This window comes from Thunnus thynnus, chromosome 23, assembly GCF_963924715.1.
Source record: "Thunnus thynnus chromosome 23, fThuThy2.1, whole genome shotgun sequence".
Taxonomy (NCBI): domain Eukaryota; kingdom Metazoa; phylum Chordata; class Actinopteri; order Scombriformes; family Scombridae; genus Thunnus; species Thunnus thynnus.
The window spans coordinates 1119120-1140010 of record NC_089539.1 but is presented as its reverse complement, the minus strand read 5'-3'; the positions used below and the strand labels follow the sequence as shown (position 1 = coordinate 1140010).

At 38.0% G+C, this 20891-nt stretch overlaps 1 protein-coding gene and 1 long non-coding RNA gene across 2 annotated transcripts in view; both read right to left on the bottom strand.

Annotated features, from left to right (window-relative positions):
• The window catches only part of LOC137175612 (uncharacterized), a 417849-nt gene that overhangs the window by 289967 nt on the left and 106991 nt on the right, over nucleotides 1–20891 (bottom strand). The gene's annotated exons all lie outside the window — the stretch shown is intronic.
• The window catches only part of arhgef39 (Rho guanine nucleotide exchange factor (GEF) 39), a 106312-nt gene continuing 88695 nt past the window's right edge, over nucleotides 3275–20891 (bottom strand). The window contains exons 8-12 of the mRNA XM_067581703.1: nucleotides 19930–20159; nucleotides 12086–12174; nucleotides 6166–6301; nucleotides 5231–5328; nucleotides 3275–5040 (exon numbers count right to left, since the gene is read on the bottom strand). Of these exons, the coding sequence (XP_067437804.1) occupies nucleotides 5004–5040; nucleotides 5231–5328; nucleotides 6166–6301; nucleotides 12086–12174; nucleotides 19930–20159 (590 nt within the window). The 3' untranslated portion in view covers nucleotides 3275–5003. The remainder of the gene's footprint in view (nucleotides 5041–5230; nucleotides 5329–6165; nucleotides 6302–12085; nucleotides 12175–19929; nucleotides 20160–20891) is intronic.

The following is a 20891-nucleotide window of genomic DNA, read 5'->3' as shown; positions in this document are numbered from 1 at the left end:
GGCATGGTTTGGGTCCACTGGTCCCCTTAGAGGGAAGAGTCACTGCAAATTAATACAAAGTTGTTCTGAATGATGACCTTTATCCTATGATGAAACATTTCTATTCTGATGGGAGTGGTCTCTTCCAGGATGACAATGCCCCAATTCATAGGGCATGAGGGGTCACTGAATGGTTTGATGAGTATGAAAATGATGTCAATCATATGCTATGGTCTTCACAATCACCAGATCTCAACCCAATTGAACACCTATGGCAGATTTTGGACTGACGTGTTAGACAGCACTTTCCACCACCATCATCAAAACACCAAATGAGGGAATATCTTTTTGAAGAATGGTGTTCATCCCTCCAGAAGAGTTCAGAGACTGTAGAATCAATGCCAAGGTGAATTGAAGCTGTTCTGGCAGCACATGGTGACCCAACACCTTACTAAGACACTTTATGTTAGTTTTTCCTTATTACCCAGCTGTATGTACAACATGTTTGTGTGTGGCTTAAATTTAATATTAGTCAGTAACTAGGTATTGATTCATCAACATTTTAACACTTGTAACAGTGATCAGATATTAACATGAACAGTGTTTCTAGTCTCTAGAATATCAGAAAATAATACTTAAATACACAGGTTAATCTGTGCATATGTAGCCTATTTAAACTTTTGGGGGTAAATTGACTCATTGCCTCAACTTGCCCCAACATCACTGGCAAGTTTTATCCCACAACCTCCATTTTGACAAAACTGTTTCACACAGTGGCTCAAATCCACAGTTATGCTAAGTTTATGTTTAATATGTTTTGCTACAGTCCTACAGTCTCCAAAAGTACAATGGGAGGCAGAGCCTTCAGTTATCAGGCTCCTCTCCTGTGGCAAAATCTTCCAGATTCGGTCCAGGAGGCAGACACCCTTGCTACGTTTAAGAGTAGGCTTAAAATTTTCCTTTTTGATAAAGCTTGTCGTTAGGGCTGACCAGGCTTGCCTTGGATAAGCCCTGCTATAGGCCTAGACTGCCGGGGGACTTCCTATGATGCACTGAGCTCCTCTCTCTCCTCCTCCTCTCCATCTGTATGTATTCATATACCATTAATGCATATTACTAACTTGGCTTCTTCCCTGGAGTTTTTTGTGCTTTCTCATCTCGCAGGAAACTCCGGGATCCGAACTGTGGGCCTTGGCCATGGGGATAGTGCAGGGATGGTGGAGTGTTCCTGTTGGTGTCCTACCCTGAAATCTTCTCCGGCTATTACTGCTATTATTATTACTAGTCATATCTCTATCATTATTATTATTATTATAGTTGTTATAATGCTTCTCTGTGTCTCTCCCCCCCCTCTCCCCCTCCCTCTTTCTTTCTCTCTCAACCCCAACCGGTCAAGGCAGATGGCCGTCCACCTAGAGCTCGGTTCTGCTTGAGGTTTCTTCCCGTTAAAGGTGAGTTTTTCCTTGTTGCCAAGTGCTGCTCATGGGGAATTGTTGGGTCTCTGTAAATTAAAGAGTGTGGTCTAGACCTGCTCTATGTGAAAAGTGCCCTGAGATGACTTTTGTTGTGATTTGGCACTATATGAAGAAAAATGAAATCGAATTGAAGATTATTTCTTTTATTCATTCAATAATAACATGATTTATAAAAGTTTTAGGGTTTTATCTGAGGGCAGATCAGTAAGTGAGGGCAGAGTCACAGCAGCTTATTTCAACACTCATTTGGTGAACTCATAAACATGAAAATACATGAGACAAGAAATGTAATTGACATATTATGCACATACAGTTAACAATGGGTTGCTTCATGTATGGCTGAGGCAAAGCGCCATTATTGACACAGATCCGTTCTGGTCAGAAAAGCCAAATTATGTTATCTGCCTGTGTTCCTCATCTTGTAAGTTTTTAAGAGGTTTCAATATATTTATTGGGATTTCGATAAGCCTTGTGTTTACATTGTATTCTACTGTAGATTGTGAAGAGTCATAGAAAAGATTTGCTGTAAGCTACAAAAGGGGAAATTTAGGCTTTCATTAGGGGGACAAATATTTCAGTTGGACGGCCAGAGCTGCTACTATGACGTGAAAAGGATAGTTCACGTGTCTTTAACTCTATCTTGTGGTAATAATGCAGAACTGCACTTTGAAAACTAGCAGTGACTAAACTCTGATGTTAGATTTAATCTGCTGTTAGTCTGTATCATCATCTACTGATGAAGGGAAACAGACCAGTGTGATGGAGCTTTAATGTAGATTTTGCAGTGACCACCCATCATCTGCTTTCTAAAATAGAAACCTAATCACTCTCACTCTCTCTGCAGACCACATATAGAAGTGTTGAATATTTAAAATGTCTTCATCAGCATTACACTGGCCCTGCTACTGCAGAGAGAGTGAAAATCCAAATCTCTGTCAGAGTCAGGAATCTTCTAAAGATACAGCTGAGTCCACAACCCAAAAATATTCTGTTTACTGTCGTGGAGAACTTAAGAAACCAGAAAATATTCACATCTAAGAAGCTGGAATCAGAGAATTTGGACATGAAAATCAATCGATTATCAAAATAGTTGGTGAAAGTAAATCTTATAGCTCGCCGCTAATTGATTAATCGACTAATAGACTTATCAATGCAGCTCTATTGGGTTTAATAAAATGTTGACCGCAAACTGTGTCAGACTGTACAAAATAAACCACATTGAGCAATGAATGTCTGCTGAATCGCACTATGATGTAAATAGAAAAACCAAAAAGGGTTGTGTCGGCCAGTGATTTTGGATCATTTCATTTTAGATTGGTTGGTATGTAGACATGGGTCATAAAAACACAAACACAATTCTCACATTGGACATTGTCAGAATTTGGAAGCAGAAGGCTGTCTTTGGTAGACATGTCATAGTGAGATCTAGGAACACAGTTTTAAATTACAAGTCAAAGATTTTTGTGTTTCTCTCATGATGATCAACTTTTGTCTGGGGCAGCCCAAAATCACACTGTGCACACAGGCCTTGTCATGCAAAATGAACAAGTTAATATAAGATGTTTCATTCAAAATGTAATATACTCTGTATGCATTTCAGATGTCTGTACACTATACTCTGTATACATTATTCTGTTGATGCCTTGTTGACCACTGATGCTGGTTTTAGTTGTGTAGTCTTTGCTGCAACTACAACAACTACAACAGATGTGTACATAAGTATAGAAGTAAAACCATTTCTACAGCCTCCTGTTAAAGCACATCTGTGTCTCCACCTAGTGGATATGTTTGGTAAATACAAGAGCTGAAAAATACACAGATAACTTCTTTCAGAGTTTTATTTTAAAATTCATTATTTCCATCTCTGGATATGATTTGTAACCAGGGTAACAGCTTAAGCATCTTAGTAGTAAAACTGAAATATAATTTATAAAACACATCGCAAGCTTAAAAATGCAAAATAGTGTCAATAAAATATGGTGAGCATTATACAGAAGAGTAGCATGATTTGTCGATAAAGGATAATAAAGGATAAAAGATATGATAATAAAAACGTAGACAGTCAGTGTATAGAAAGTCATATCTGTTAACCAGGTTTTCTTGCCTGGATGCAGGTATTTTATAGAAATTTACATAAACACAGACATTTGTAGAATACAGTGCAGATGCTTAAATGCACATATTCAATTATGATGCAACATAAAACATAATTCACCATAATATGTCTCACATACAAAAACTAGTAGTCACTATATCTGGCAAAAAATCAACAATAAAATCAGACATTCCAAGAATTTTGACTTTAAACTGAATATCATGATTGTGTGAGGCAGTAAAGCTGTTTGAAGGAGTGTAATGTAACTTGCTGAGCAACAGAAAATTAAAACATAATTATAATGGCAGTTGGCAGTGTTAGTAATAAGGCGTATACAGTGAAAAGTGCTGTGTGCAGTGTGCTGCTGTTGGCAGAGTTAGTAATCAAAAGTGTGATGATAATCAATTTAAAGCATAAATCTAGAGATATTATATATTTCTCTTATTATAAACAAATCCCATTAAAAAGACCCAAACAACTTGGTTGGTTCCCTCCATAGCGACAGGAACATTATTTCATTAGCAGGTGCAGGGGTGCTGTACTCTCAGCAGCTGACTCTGCTCAAATGCAAACATGAGGTTGAACGCTTCTGAAAAAGCTAGTAAATGGACCTGTGTGTTAAGATTATTTTGTCAAATTACTATTTACAAGGTCAAAAATGAACTTTAATGCTCAAAGGTTTCGTTAGCTTGAATGGTGGAGTTTGATGTATCCATGTTTGTATCTTTTCACACATTTCTAGCATCAAGTTGCAAAAACACAATATTCAGTCATAATTAGTGCTTAGATGTTACACTAATTATCACAAAACTGAGCCTGGTAATTACGGAAAAATTCCATATGATGTACATGACTGTTTGATTGCATACAATTTAAAAACACTGTCACCACAGCTTTCTGTTTCTCCCAGTGAGTGACTGAATAGAATCAGAGATTTGAAAGTTCCTCTTATGTTACAGGATACTTTGAAAGTAAACGGCTTTACAAATATGAGGCCTGAACTGTGTTATTGCTCCCCCATTACCTTTCCTTTTTCTAAAATAGGTTTTTAATGGGATGTACCCACCTACACTGGTCCACCGGTGATACAGTTAACAGTATGCAGTGAATATATTATTGTTGCAGTATTGGTGTAAATATATATATCTCAGCTGGAGACCAGCAGGAACATAATGCTCACATTTAACATTCAGCAGATATTTGGTCTTTAAAGCAGCACATCAGGATAGTTTATATTAGACAGGATGAGCAGAAGCTGGAGCTGCTGTTAGTTAACACATGTTAGTTAAAAAATAAAAAAAGAAGATAACAACACAGTGGTACAGTCACATGTGTGTCCTGTTTGTCAAAATTAACTGGAACACAAAAGTCAATATGAATGAAACTCAGACACACCATGCAGGATCCACCGTCGTCTCAAACTGACTTCCTTTCAGAGAGTGTGGAGAAATCCATCAGAGGATGACACAGCTGGACGTGGACACTTCTGAACTGATGGACACACACATACATCAACAACATTTTAAAGCAACACCTCAAATTGGAAACATATTCATTTAATCAACACTTCAAATTAACCATAAAAGGTGTCAAATAATATTGAAAAGAAATCAAACAGTCAACAGCCATCGCTCTGACTATCTGCTGCTGATAGAAAGTCTCAAGACCAAATGACTCGAACCTCTGCCCTGAAGCACCAGACTGCTTCATCCTTTTGGGGGCACTGCTCTCCCACTCGACTGCAGGCATCTGAGCATGCTCACTTGGCTCAGTGTTCTCCTGAAGAGAGGGGCAGAGATGATGGCAAATAGATAGAAACATTCCTCTGTGATGAGTATTAAAGTGGTTCTGAATTCTTGAAGCACTCCTGTGTTTTGTTCCAAGTGTGGACAAACTTAAGAAAGAAGGTGGCACTATGGGCTGTTGTTATTGAAACCAGACATATTTTACTTAGTAACTGGTGAACACACAATTTTCTATTTACAAATCCATACTTGTGTTTGTGTCCTGATGAAATTAAGACTAATATTCACTTTGGTCTCCACCAACTCCTGAGAAATATAGCTGGTTCTTTAGCTGCTAAATGTTCCACAGTTTATCGGAGCTTTTTCACTGAAAACAGCTGCCTGCTGCTGCAGGAACTGAGGCTGATGAGAGCCAAATTTGTGGGCGGTAAAACCAAAACCAAAACACAGAGCTACAGCTGAGGGGAACTGTGATTATTCTGTAGGTTCTTCACTATGAGAGACACATGTTACATTACATATAGTCATTTAATGTTATAAAGGCTGCACAATATAGACAGATAATTGTTCCAGCAGGTACTGAGTTATGTATTTTTAGAACTGGAAATGAATAACTGATTTTCAGAAAATGTTGTGTCATAACAAACACATTTTAAAGTCAGTATTTTATATTCAGCTTGGAACTTGGGGAAAAGCACTAATTCCACAGACACATAGCACTCTGATATCTACAGAACAAGCTTGAATCAGTCATTTTATGCTCATTTGCTTTTCCTATTTGTCTGGGAGTGGCAAATGTGAAAGCTGAAAGTGAAGTGTGTGTATGTTTTACAATTTTGTATGACAGTGTGTATATGTGTATGCAGCTCACCATGTTCCTCTTCCTGCTGGGATTGTTGTTACTGCTGCTGCTGCTTGGTGCGTTGTGGCTGTTGGCGGCTGAGCGGAGAGGTCTCCGGCTCAACTCGTCTCTTTGATGGACAACTGTCTGCTTAGACTGCAGCTTCCTGCAAACACAACACACACTCAGTTAATCAGGTTCACCTATACAATATAATCCATCAACTGAGAATAAGGAAATGTGTCACTATATTGTCTTATTTCATTCAATTCAATTCTGTGTATAAAACCAAGGCTAAATATGGAATATGTTATTGATTATGCTTCATATATTTATTGAAGGCAATAGATTATCATTATATTTTAGAATATTCTTATATTTTTCTGTCATCAGTATTGTATTTATACCTTATCATAGTAACACATGTTCTGTTGTAGCTACTCAACAGTGAGTTTATGATATTCTTGTCTTAGCCAGAATATCAGTATGATATTATAGGGACTGTCATTCTGTGCGTCCTGTTCAGCCTCTCTTCAAATAATAGAGGACAGTAGAAGACATCAGGCTCACAATACCCAGTGGTGTGTGCCAGTGCAAACAATCAAACACACACTGCTGCTGTGTTATTGGCCATCACTGGCAGTTTAGTGCAGTGAAACTAGAGGCCTGAGTCTCTGAGAAAAATGGAGGTGCTGAGGGACATGTGCCAAACATTTCCAACATGAGTAAAAATAAAGCTATAGATATGGTTATTCTTAGTACATTTACAATAGAGCTAAACAAAAACTCTCTAAACTTCCAGATATTTAAGACATTTTAAAGGAGGAGGAGAGTCCTCTTGATTAGCACTTTACAGGATTCTATCCCCATAATTACCACCTATTTGACATTCTATAAATCTATGTATATTTAGGTTTTATGTGTTACTGGTTGAAATCAATATCACAATATTATGAGAATATTTTCCACTATCAATATAAATCAAAATATGGAAAATGCATAATCACATTTAAAATAAACTGATGTTCAGTGTAATAAACTGTGTTCAGCCTTAATGCATTACATCTGACAAAACTCTTCACATATTTAACACATATTTATCTGAGTTTCCAGATGTGAACTTGGGACCATTTTTTTCTGGATTGTATATTTTTCTACAAATAGCCTCTTATATGAAAAGGAGGATTCTGTAAAACAATAACATGATATAAAACATATATTATGATTTCATTGAGAGATGATAGATGACAGTATGTAAATGCTTTCAAGCCCTGCATACTACATATATTATACATGTATCATATCAGGTCAGCCTTAAAAGTTGGAAAGGGTCATAAGTTGCAAATGAAAAGGTAAGTAAGAGATCCATTGTGTTCTGCTGGTCAGGCCACCAGCCCAGCCTACCTCACTGTTCACTTAGTGTCACAAAGCATTGATTGACATATAATTAAGTTCCTTGGCTAGGAGTTGTGTGTGTGTGTATGAGTGTGTAGTTTTTAACAAAAGGAAACATGAACAGAAAAAAGTGTTAGTGTTTCACTTTAAGTGCAACAAAAGATAATTGTGTATAACTGGTATTGTGTGTGTGGCATATATGTGTATATTGCTATCAGAAACATGAAAGTGATGAAATAACATCAATCTGATACGACCTATCAACGGAAAACATTTTTTGGTAATCACTGTGAAAGCAACATCCAATAGATTCAGAGATGTCAGTCCGGGCAGTGTGTATTCTTTGTTAAATCAATAATTCAGCTATGTGTGGACACACGCACACACCCTTCAGCCCTGCACCCCTCCCCAGTGGTGTGAGTGCTGCTGACCCCTGGTCCTCTCAGCCTGTCCTCTCCTCGGTCCTCCACTACAGCTAATTACACTCTCTGGAGTTTAGAGCTGTCAGCCTGCAGCCTTAGCCCCCACCTGCTGGGTGGTCTGAGATCTTTGACAGCCTCCTCTCTCTCTTCTCTGACAAAGTGATAAACTAATTAGCCTGGCCGGTCACACTGGGGTCAAGGCCCTCAGCATAGCCGGCCCCGCCACATAACGGGGCTGACCAGGACCTTCCTCCGGGGAGCTGGGAGTGCAGTTCCTGAGGTCTAGCTGATCAACGCTGAGGGGCTGTCTGAGAGACAGACAGACCAGAGGTTCACCATCAGCCTGTGTCAAACTTATACTAAGACTCATTGAATAGCTTCCTTGTGTTTGGACAATCAAATCACTGTCCTTACACTTTTAATACTCCCAAACTGTAATATTTGTATTTAGAACACATACAGATGAGACTTTGAGCCACATGCTTTTCATCAGATAATGAGAGATGTGAAATACTCACTCATTAGATAAAGGACATATAATTTAAGGAAGACAATATCTATGTAAAAAATGCAAACAATAAAATATACACAATGTAGCACATTACTTAAAAATAGATCATAAATAATAAATCAATTAACCTCTCAAGTACTCATCAGTTGGCACTCATCTCACTGTTATCACTAACTTTTCTGCAGCTAAATAGTGATCAAACCAGCATAAATTCATTTTAAAGAAAATGTCTGGTAATATTCTTCTTAATATTCTTCTTATTGTCAGCACATCTCATGTACAGACCCTCACCAACAATGAAGTGATCCACTTAAGTGTTGTGAATGTGTATCAAAGCCTGATATATCTTATTCCTTTGTGCCATAGACCTCCATTACTGTCCAAAAACTATTAAAATACATCAATAAGTCACACTGTTGCACTGGCTGACATGTTCCTTCATTACCATGAGCACACACTGTAGTTTAATTTGACTCAATCCCTCACACACACTGTCCTGCTGCCAGAAATACCCACTAGAGCACCAAATGTGGATTCATCTGCTGCTGAAAAGAGACCCCCACAAATTCCCCCGTGTGAGTCGCGTTTGTTAATAATGACAGTGACCAGCTGTTTTATTGTTACTGTTGAACTATATATTTGTGGGCCATTTTTAAAGCATCTTGGGTTTTAATACTTCATTCGGGATCAGCATTAAATACTTTAAGTTAAGTGTTCAAACAGAATCTACAGAATACACAATATAAAGAATATACTGTCAATGCAGACACTAATACCAAACTAGAAAATTCTGCAATTTCTGAAGAAATTGCGTGTGAGAGCTGCGAACTGCCACTGCTGGCTGCTGCCACTGCTGTTATTGCTCCTGTCGCTGCAAATTCCTGCTTCAGCAGCAATTATTCAAAATTTTGTAGCGCCACCTACGGGTGAAATTGTATCGAATACGACACACTTGTTCAGCATCTCCACCTGTACAATTTTGCTGAATTTGGTCACTATGGAATGTTGAATTTAAGAGATATGGAACTTAATAAGTAGTATGGTGGTGTTTCACTAATGGGCACAAGGTGGGGCTATGGTCACCATGTTTCACTATGTCATGCACATTGACTTGGAGAACTTTTGTACCAAGTTTCATTTCACTGAAGACAACAGAACTGTAGAAATATCATGTTATAATATTACAGTAGCGCCCCCTGTGGGTAGAATAGTATCAAATTTTACATAATGGTGCACTGTCACAATATGTACAAGGTTCTCAAATTTGGTGTTGATCCGAATCAGCATTGAAGAGTTATGACTCGTTAAATGCATTAGGCCAAATATAAGCTCTGTTCGGGATCATCTAAATATGGTACGTACCAAGTTTGGTGAAGATTTAATGAAAAATGTGCCAAAAGAAGCAAAAAACGTATTTTTGAAAAAAAATCAAAATGGCGGAAAAATTTTCTATGCACAAATGGGCGTGGCTTCTACCAGTCTACTTGGTACTATCAAAGGAATACACTGTGCAAAAATTGTTTGGATAGGCCTCACGGTTCATGAGTTATAAGCCAAAACATAAAACACGTAGTAACTGACCACATGGTGGCGCTATAGGTCCCATTTTAAAATATGTTAAGCATTTCCACATAGGCCACCTGTCAATCAAGTTTGAACACTTTAGCACTTTTAGTTTTTGAGATATGAGCTTTCAAACACTGCTCCCATTGACTTTCCATTATAAATTTTAATGCTTTAAAAAATTCTATCAAGTCAATGGAATATGTTAGAGATGAGAAAAATAATAGCACGCATCTCCTTATGGGGATGTACAATTTGACATCAAAACAAAGGTGATATGACAAATCATGTAGGACTACTTAGACGCCGAAAAACTGCAAAATAATAAATACATAAAGAAAGAGCGAAGATAACATTGTGTATACAATTAACTGGTCTGCAGTGTGCTGCTGCCATACTGTGTGCAAACAGTTTAAAGAAACTTCAGGGGGATTTTACGTAGCTCAGGAGGTTATTTTTAGAGTACTTCTTTTCTTAGGTGGTGTTTCCTGAGTTGAGGACCTGCCACATGGGTTCTGTCAGCTGAAAGCAGTCAAATCAGTATTTTCTGTTAAAGCAGACCCCATGGAGAAGTGTTCTTTTATACTGTATTAACATTTATTAGGGACCGAGCACAAAAGGCAGAGGACTACTGTAAAAGTTTTTTGTGTGTTTGTTTGTTTCTTTCTTTCTTTATTATTACGGGACATCACACCTAAATTTGATCGCCTAAACATGCTCAAAAACCCATCAAATTTGGCACGCACATCAGGTCTGGTGAAAAATTTGATAAAATGTAAAAATTAACTCCTAAAGTGCCAAAATGTGCTCTCTAGCACCACCTACGTAACTAAAATGGCCGCCACAGCCCATAGGAGTGTCGTAGAGAGATCAAACCAAAACTCAATTATTCATCTCATCAAGACCTACAAATCATACACTGACACCCCTGACCTAAATCCAACAGGAAGTCCACAATTAGCCCTTCAAAATAAGACTTTGCCCCAACTTTGGCCCCCGAACAAATGCTATTTCCTCTGAGAGCGTCAATGGTATCGGCTTCAAACTTTAGTAGGTGACTTATGACACTATGCTGAAAAAAAGTTGTTAAAAACTTTGTAATACCTAGAACGGTTTGGATTTTATAAGCCTTGAAAGTTGCAGTGCCACATCACACCTTACAATGTAAAACAATGGGGAGGCAATCTATGGGCATGAACTTTGTGTCAAACTGAGGCTTCTGACATCTAAACTAAAAGTCTGACCACTTTCAAACTTGTATCAATGGATTCGCAACGAAATTTCCTACTAAAAAATGCTGTGAAACATTCCGCAATGCACACTCATTATAAAATCACAGGAGGAGCAAGAAAAGACTTTAAAACTCACACACTAATATCTCAAAAAAAATAAAAGATAGAAAAAACATGTAAATTCAAGATTTGTAGGTCAAAGTCTCGTGACTCATTTAAAGTTCAAATGAAGTTTGTATCTAAAACTATGTGGAAGCAGTAAATGTTCAAAAAGGGGTGGGTTCACTCACACTCTCCATTCAAATATGAGTATTTTTCTGTGTCCAGCTGCAGTTACTTATTGTCTCTACACACCTGACAGTACACATGTCAATCAAACTTTGACCAGGTTATGTGTGTTAAAAGTCTTTCCTTTTCTAAAAATAGACTTGATAAAAATTAGGAAATTAATTTGTTTTACACACAAACTCATCAAGAGTTTTCAATTTACTAATTGAAATTCAAGTGAATGGGCCAAAAACTTGCATAATTTTGATGACACAGGTGTGAGCAAGACAGACATGTCTCACCCTGCACAAAATTCTCATCCTGTCAATCAAACTTTCATAATAAAAGCACACCACACTTGTAAGAAATATCCCTCATTTTTAAAAAGCAAAATGATCTGATCCCGACAGGCCAGAGTGCGAGGTCCTGACCAATGCTGCTTGCAGCTTTAATTTTATACATTATTTTAATTAAGATTTGAAACTGACATACCAGCAATTCATTTCATGACTTCTTGAAGTCTCACCATCACTCTGTGTGTGTTTGTGTGTTGCAGGTACCTGACAGCTGAGCTCAGGCTTTGGTACCAGTCATTGAGATCCTCCTGGTTGCTGGACATCAGCAGGAGTTTGGCTTTGGGGAAAGTCAGCTGGAAGAAGGAGGTAGAAGACATTAGTTAGGATTATTGTCTGCAGCATGGATGGGCGTGAGGTGTCATGATGGCTGTTTGAATGGCTATTTTATGTTGTAATGAATTTTGTAATTTTAGCATTTTGCTTAGAATTGCTCTATAAATAAAGCTTCCTCTTAAATTTTCAATGAGATCACTAAGTCGGTATGGTGTGGGTTCTATCACTCAAACAAAAATATTCCATTTCAGCTGTGCAATGGAACATCATCCAGGTACATACTGTGTCCATCAATCAAATATACACAAGAGCAGGTAAGATACCTTGAAGTGTGCACAATACTGTTTACCTAATCAGAGAAGAAAATGACTGGTGCTGTGATTGACTTTCCATAGCTGTACAGTCGATGGAAAATTTAAAATGCCACAAGAAAAATTAATCAAGAAACATATATATACAATTCATTATGTAATATGTATTTCATGTTTATGTATGCATTTACTGTAATAATTAAATGTAAAAAGACAATTATTTGGATTTTTGTCTTTAATAATTGAATTAATGTCTTTTTTTGAGTTAGAGACACAGGCTGTGTCTGAAATCACTCATTTACTCATTCTCTACTCCCTATATAATAGACACTAAATAGTTTATTCAGTAGTGAGCAGCAAATTGAGATTTTGGACTTCACTGATTGTCATCATTTTGCGTCATCACCATCAGCTGTAAAGTCATACAATGATAACTTTCACTTATAAAATGTGGAGCATTGCATTTTGTGGGACTGTTAGCAGAAAGTGGTGTACATCCCATGCACACTACTTTTTTCATTCCATTGTGGAATTTTTGAGGCTCTATATAGTGGATACATTTACGCACTCAGTATTTGCTCAAAATGGCATAGGGTAAATGTAGTGCACTATATAGGGAGTGTTATGTACATCAACAGTCTCAATCAAAATGTTTCCAACTCAAATTTCCACTTTTATGCTGATGATACTGTGATATACTGCTCTGCGTCTACACCATAAACGAAACTGATGTTTTCAAATGCAAAATCTAAGCCGCCAAACTTTCAGTCTATCACCACTTTTCAGGGCTCTGAGACTGAGTCTGTTTCTCAATACAAGTATCTTGGAATTATAATTGATGATTCTCTCTCATTTAAGCCTCACATTCAGTAACTGGTGAAAAAAACTGAAGTTGAAGTTGGGTTTCTATTTTAGAAACAAGTCTTGCTTTTCCTTCAAGGCCAAAAGGAGACTTGTTGCTGCTACATTTATGTCTGTGCTGGACTATGGTGATGTTTTATACATGCATGCATCTTCACAATGCCTACACACGCTACTGTCTACCATGGAGTACTGAGGTTTATTACAAATCTTAAAGCCCTTACTCACCATTGCTCTTTGTATACTCAGGTTGGATAGTCTGTCTTTTCCACCAATAGACTTAACCATTGGCATATTCTTATTTATAAGGTTATTCTTGGACTGCTTCCTTCCTACTTACGGACCTACATTCTACAAAAAAGTATGGGAAGTTATTGTCTTCGCTCCCAGGACTTACTCCTACTAACTGTTTCTAAAGTCTATACTGAACTGGGAAAAACGCTGTTTAAGTATGCTGCTCCCTTGGATTGGAATCTGTTGCAAAATTACCTGAATCTTCGGGAGCTGGTCTCATTGGACGCATTTAATGTGATTCATAAAGACTTAGAAGCAGGAATATCTGGCTGTAGATGGAGATGTTGATGGTCATTAATGTTTTTTTGACATTTTATAATTGTGTACTGTAATTTGTTCTTTGTTTTCATTTTCAATTGTTATGTTTGTTTTAAGTCTGCAACCTTGTCATTCGTGCTTCTGCCTGTCTTGGCCAGGATCCTCTTGAAAAAGAAATTTTGTAATCTCAATAAGTCTTTTACTCCTGGTTGAATAAAGGTTAAATAAATAAAATAAATAAAGACATTTCAGGCACAGCCGTAGTCTATGTAACAAGCTGATGGCAGCCATGACATTGTGCTGCAGAAAGCTGTACAAACTGACACTTAAATGAAATACACTTCTTCATTTTGTTTTATGTGTTGCATTATTAAAGACAAAAAGTTTTATTTCAGAGGGTCCATGTTCATGTTTTACTTACTCAGTACTCCACACTGGGGTCCTTTAGAAGGAAATCATTTTCCAGGATGTTTTAAACAACCCAGAGACACAGTGGCTCAAGCTATCCTGAACCTTAAGACAAAGTCTGACTTCATCAGCCAGATATGGCAATTGCTGATTTCCAGATTTATTATTGATTTTAAATGTTAGGTTCAGTGCAATCTCCTATGTTGAAAAAATTGTGCAACTACACAGCAACCTTTAACAGTCACTGTCAGTCAAACAGTGATAATAAGATCAAGTGTTTGGGGGAAACTAAACCTGTTTATACATTTGTATCTGCATTGTAATGTATCTGTATCTGCATTTTGGCAGACTGATGTGCACTTTCAGCTTTGTTCACAAATAGGCAGTTGAAAGAAAAGATGTAACAAATAGATATTTTTGGTGGGAAAAAATATCTCTTCACTGTAATCTGACTGCAAACTGACATCAGATTTCAGCTGCCAATTGTTACAAGGAAATTTAAGATTACGAAGGTTTAAGACATCTCATCATCTCATCATGTACATAACTATGTTTGTTGTACATTAAACATTTTCCAGGACATTTTGGTCTATTTTGTCATTGTTCAGGACAATTCTATGACTTAAGAGATGCATTAAAACTTTCCAGGCTTTCCAGGATGTACTAGTGTTACCATAAAACTATATATTTATTCACCTCTGGTTGTATTTCAGTAGGCTCATCATTTGTCATCAGAGGCCTCACCAATGGAGGGCTGAAACTGTAATAACATTATAAAAACAGTAGAAGGCAGGCCATATCAAGTAAAAAGCTTCCACTCTGTCAGCTTATCATACAGCAAAACCTACTGCTGCTCTTCACAGGCATTCATCGGCCTGAAAACTCTGACTGAAATTTGCAGGTAAAGAAGATGGAGAAAGTAAATTCAAGTGAAGTAACAGAACTGTTGCATTCAGGTCACATTTACAGGGAAACTGTATTCTGTTCTCTAAGCAGCTTGGCAGAAATGTGTCCTCAAATCTCTTGTAGACTCCTTTCAGGTCTACAGAGTGACAGGGTCCTCGTCCTTTGAGTCAACAGTAATTATCAGCTCTCTCATTCACATTGCTAAAACCAGCCTCAGATTTTACTTGTCAAACAAACCAATTGGAGATGTCCAAGCCCAAACAAAAAAGGGGCTTTTAGAGCAGCATAATTACACTGGGAAAGCAGAGGATCAAAATTAGGCCTTCACCATATTAAATGACCTTTCACATTTACCTGCAGCTGCAGCCTCCACACAGGAAACTAGCTTGTTGAGCAGTGACATATCGATTAATTCCAGGAGTATTTGGATAGAACTTTATGCTGGTACACAGGAGCATATACCCCATCCAACATAATGATGTTTTTACACAGGGGGAGGGAAGTGTCTCTCATTATACATTAAATAGATCAAGATTTCAAATGTACCATCATCACAAGTATTATCTAATTATAGAGTTCAGTTAGTGGGGCCGAACTGAGTGGCGCATGATATTAGGCTCTCGCCACTTGGGGGACGGCGGTTGATTTATGCACAAATAGATTCCACTTCTATTGCAATGCGGTAATTAGGGATTTGTCAGGAAATCTGACCCTCTTAGGTAGAAATTACTTTGTATAATAAGAACGGCAGAGCACAGAGCCTCATTGCTGCACATAATTTAGCTTGATTATTTATACATCAAAGAGAATCTGTCAGGGATGTGGGAAAATATTCAAGTAGCGAGGGGATATTAGGAGGATGAAGACTGCAGACAGAGAGGAGAGAATAAGGAAGGTCGAGACAGACGGAAGGAGAGGAGAAGACAGAAGATGAAGAGAAAAACAATGTGTGAGCCACAAATAAAAGCCAGCTCTCAACAAACAGGTGTGCCCAGAAAAAAAAAAAAAAACACACACACACACCCACACCAGAAATTTTAATAAAAGCGATTTTTTTTAAACTTTGCATATAGATTGCCATGGCATTTACAGCTGTCAAATTTAATTTGGCTTTAATTCTTCATGGCCCTGGATGAGGAGGGCCCTGGAGTGCTGATAGCCCTTTTCCTTGAGCTCAGGTAGGGGCCCGAGATCAATAATGTGTCCTTATGAGAAATTACGTGTAATGCTATTGAGTATGCATTTGGGCCTCGGTGGGATAAGAGGCTAATGAAATGCCATTTCTGCCATTAGATAACGTGCAGCGGGCTGGCGGAGAGCGGCGACAGGCTTGAGGAAGATGTATTTACTGGAGGGCCTGAAGAGATAGATCTGCAGCCTAATCTGATCCAGCAACTGAGAGATTCTGTTACAGCAGGCAGCCATCACTACACTCCTCAGCTGTTAAAACACACACACACACACACACACACACACACACACACACACACACACACACACACACACACACACACACACACACACACACACACACACACACACACACACACACACACACACACACACACACACACTCAGCAGCCTTTTCATTAGTCACTTGAAGGATTCTTTTAATTCACACTGCCTTCAACAAATGAAGTCACATAGGCCTGGTCATAACAATATGTCACTGGACCTGTCAAGAACATCATAATGCAACACACATACCAGACACTTGGTGTAGTCATACACACACTACTGAATTTACCCTCTCATCTGTGTTTTGTGCTCTGTATTCTCACAAAATAAATAAACTGTGTTTCATCCACATTCTAGTGACAGAACCCATTTTTTCTCTAGACACTACTGAACGTAGTGACACTACCGGTGTAACAGATGATAATGGCTGAGGTAAACTGGCTAAATCTATACCTACATGCTATCATAGCTCTTTCTGATCATTTTTAGGGCTGTATATTGAATCTCAATACTTCTATTATACATCACATAAATTGGAACTGTGTTAGGAAGTGATCTCTTAGTAGTCAGCATGTACAGAATGTAGAACTACATCAACCATACTCGGTTTCAGTGTACAGAAGGGAATGTGCGTATTGTTTTGATTTAAACATGAAAAATGTGAAGCTTTTCTTTAAACTGTATTATATTTAGGGCTGAAACAATAACTTGATTATTTGATTTGTCAATCAACAGAAAATTAATCGACAATTTTGACAAACAATTAATTGTTTAGTAATCAGTAATTTATCAAACAAAAGTACCAGAAATCTGCTGTTTCCAGTTTCTTCAATGTGAGGATTTGGTGCTTTCCTGTTTTTTACATTGTAAACTGAATATCTTTGGGTTTTGGACCGTTTTGGTCACCAGAGGACATCACCTTGGTCTCTAGAAAATTGTGAGGGGCTTTCTGCACTATTTTACTTCATTTAATAGACCAAATGATTAGTTAATTATTAGTAAAAATAATTGACAGATGAATCAACGACTGTCACTTACAGCTGTAATTTTACTCAGGTATCTGTGTCTCAATAATGACAATAAGACAAGTATCTTATTTTCATTAGTATGGAAACATTTCAGCACTAATTTCTTAAGCAGCCTCCATAATTTTAAACCAGGAGACTGAGAAAAGTGTGCACAGAACAGGACTCTTTGTCCTCAAAGTCCTTAAATTATTGAGATACTGACTGACATGATATCAGATGATATCTGTATTAAGTGAAAAATAGCAGGTGATTTGGGTGGAATTTCATTGTTTTGAATTCTTACTAAGAAAACAATTTATGGCTGGATTGCTTTCATGGTTGACTGACAGAAAATTAGGCAGCAACATTTTGGACTGTCTATTAATTATTACAGTTGTTCAAAACTGTCAAGCAAAAATGGCAAATATTCTCTGGTTTCATCCTCTCCAGTGTGAGGAGAAGATGCTTTTCTTGGTTTGATATCAAAGTAAGAAGAAGGGTTGTTAGTACTGGACATTTTTCACAATTTTCTTCTGACATTTCATAAACTTAACAATTAATTGATTAACCAAAAAAAAAAAAAAAGGTTTATAGATTAATCAATAATGAAAACAATGGTTATTTGCTACTTAAAATGACTCACTTACTGTGACAATTTGATAAAAAATATCAAAGGCAACAAATATGCTACAGTATATTTATCAGTTTTATATCAAGATGTCTTTTTCATTTAATAAATGACCAGATTTTTAAAAAAAACACTTCATTTCTACTGTATGCTACCACTCCAGTGTAGAGGAATCAAATCAAATGCTGCAAACCTTTAGAGTCATTAAAGCTCTATATAGCCACTGTGCATTACAGGGCAGCACATTAGCAGCAGAACATAAAGAGCTTTTTGAGCAAGAGTGTATCAGCTGAAATGAATATTGATACCATGCAGCATTGGCACTAAACACTCGCTGCATAAACGCTTTGGTTACTTGCTCAATGACGCGCGACTCATTCCTTTGAATGTTTCATGACAGCAACTTCATCATTTAATCACAATTTGTCAGCCAGCAGCTGTACTGAGACCTGGGAGGCGGATGAGACTGAGAGAAGACACATTAAAAGTTCAACTTTTGGGCTACTTCAACAAGGGTTTGAAGTGATTAGGGAGAAGAAGAGGCGAGGGAACACAGGTCTCATCTGACAAGCAGAACTAAATGACATTTTCATATGGTGAGGCTGGAAAACATTCAGAAACCTCTGTTTAGCAGATTATTCAGCAGCAGCCGTCAAGGCCATAAGTAAGACAAATCAAAGCAACATGCATCAAAAGTGGGAATTAAATAATGCCTCTGTGAAGGAATCACTCATGTGTACACTCAAATCAATGAACAGATGTCTTCCCACCTGCTGCCCAACAAACACTGAGCATTTCATTCCCATGTTCAACTTTTCCAAGTTTCCTTACATTGACCTACAGAGGCAAATTAATATGTGGTAAAGGAAAGTGAGAGTGGGAAACTACTGTAAATGGCATCTGGTATGATAACCTGACTGTGGCAAATAAAAACAAGTTGGCCAGGGCTGTAAGATAAACCAGGGAAATAGTAGGTTGTCAACATAAATCATAAGAAGTTCTGTATAACGCCGAGATGAGGGACAAAATCCACCGTACGAGGACTTCACCAAAATCAAGTGCTTATATTCATCCTGACAGTTGTAGCTTCAATGCTGATGTTTTGTCCCAGAAAAACAATTACAAATTCTGTACTGAAAAAACTATAACTGTGGATGAGCCACTATGGACATGAGGAATGACCACATTGACCAATAACTCTTTCAATGTATATGTTGCATGTGAGTATTATACTAGTTTTGAAAAAAATAAATTTATTTGGAGAACAATTTTGAGAAAACTTGCTTTTCCTGCCATTTCCCTTGTATATGGCTCCTTTTGCTGATATAATTGCTACTTTTTTATTAATGAGTCAGTACTTCCATTCATTTTTTTTCCAGTTGGTTAATGTTGTCTTTCAGTCTGGTTCCCACTCCGATTGAGCTGAACATGATATTTAATACAATACAAGCATGAAACACGTTGGAAAATACACTTTTCTATTTTGCTGTATGGTAGCCCATGTAGAAATGTCTTGTCTTAACATTTAGTCAATATTCCACAATATTCCCGAAACTTCCTCACCCTTCAAATGTTTTGGAGAAAAACTTGTCACATGAGAACTACTCAGGCAGGCAGGTGTGTGCCTAGTTTGCTGACACTTACACTGAGCAGGCCTCCTTGGCTCCTGGTGTGGCCAAACACCTTCTCCACAGTGCAGTCCTGCAAGGGGTAGGTGAACTGGCCTGTGAACTTGTCTCCATTGGTGGGATGTAGTGGGCTGCAGCGCTTGGCCTGCAGCAGCATGTCAGAGAACAGGAAGAACATCTTGGGTTTGGCTTCTGCACCTTTAGGAGGAACCATCTTCAGCCAACCCTCACGGATGTACCACCTCTCTGCAGGACAGGGGAGGAAGAGACACAAACAAACATTCTCTTTAGCTGCTCACTTCTTGTCTGGGTTGTAGGGGAGCTGGTGTCTGTCCCAGCATGCAATGAGACAGCCTAACAGAAACTAATGCTGCTGTTTGTGCTCATTGGCAATTTGAAGTTTCCAGTCCACCAGGAGAACAAAGAGAACATGCAAAGACAAGGTGGAAACAATGAGTAGCTCTTTGCTTCATCTGTTCACACTGTTTCCCAAAACTTAAACGTGATATTATCTTACTACTATGAATGTCTTAGAGGACAGACTTTGTCAAAGTATGCACTATTATCCTTCCTGGTGTGATTCATCACTTCACAGCCCTCTCTATGAGAGCAGGCTTTTCACTCTGCCTTTGAGTATGGCCATTCAGAACAAGAATGTTTCAAGTAGGGCTGTAGTCTCCTGGTCTCCTGGTCGATTAGTTGGTCGATATGCTCTTGTCCAACTAAATTCTCATTGGTCGAATAATCGTTGTGTTACTTTCATAAGGAGAAAAGTGCTACATCAACAGCTTTCCAGGATGAATCCATTATTTCCTGCGGCGGAAGGGACAGACTAACAAATTACCTGTGAAAACCGGGGGTGTATTCAAAACACCCCCGTTGTTTTCACAACTTTGAACTCGCCCTACCTAATGGAGACTGCTGGGTCTAAGGCCTATTCAGACCAAATCATGCGGTGCGGCATTCAGCCACAGGGTT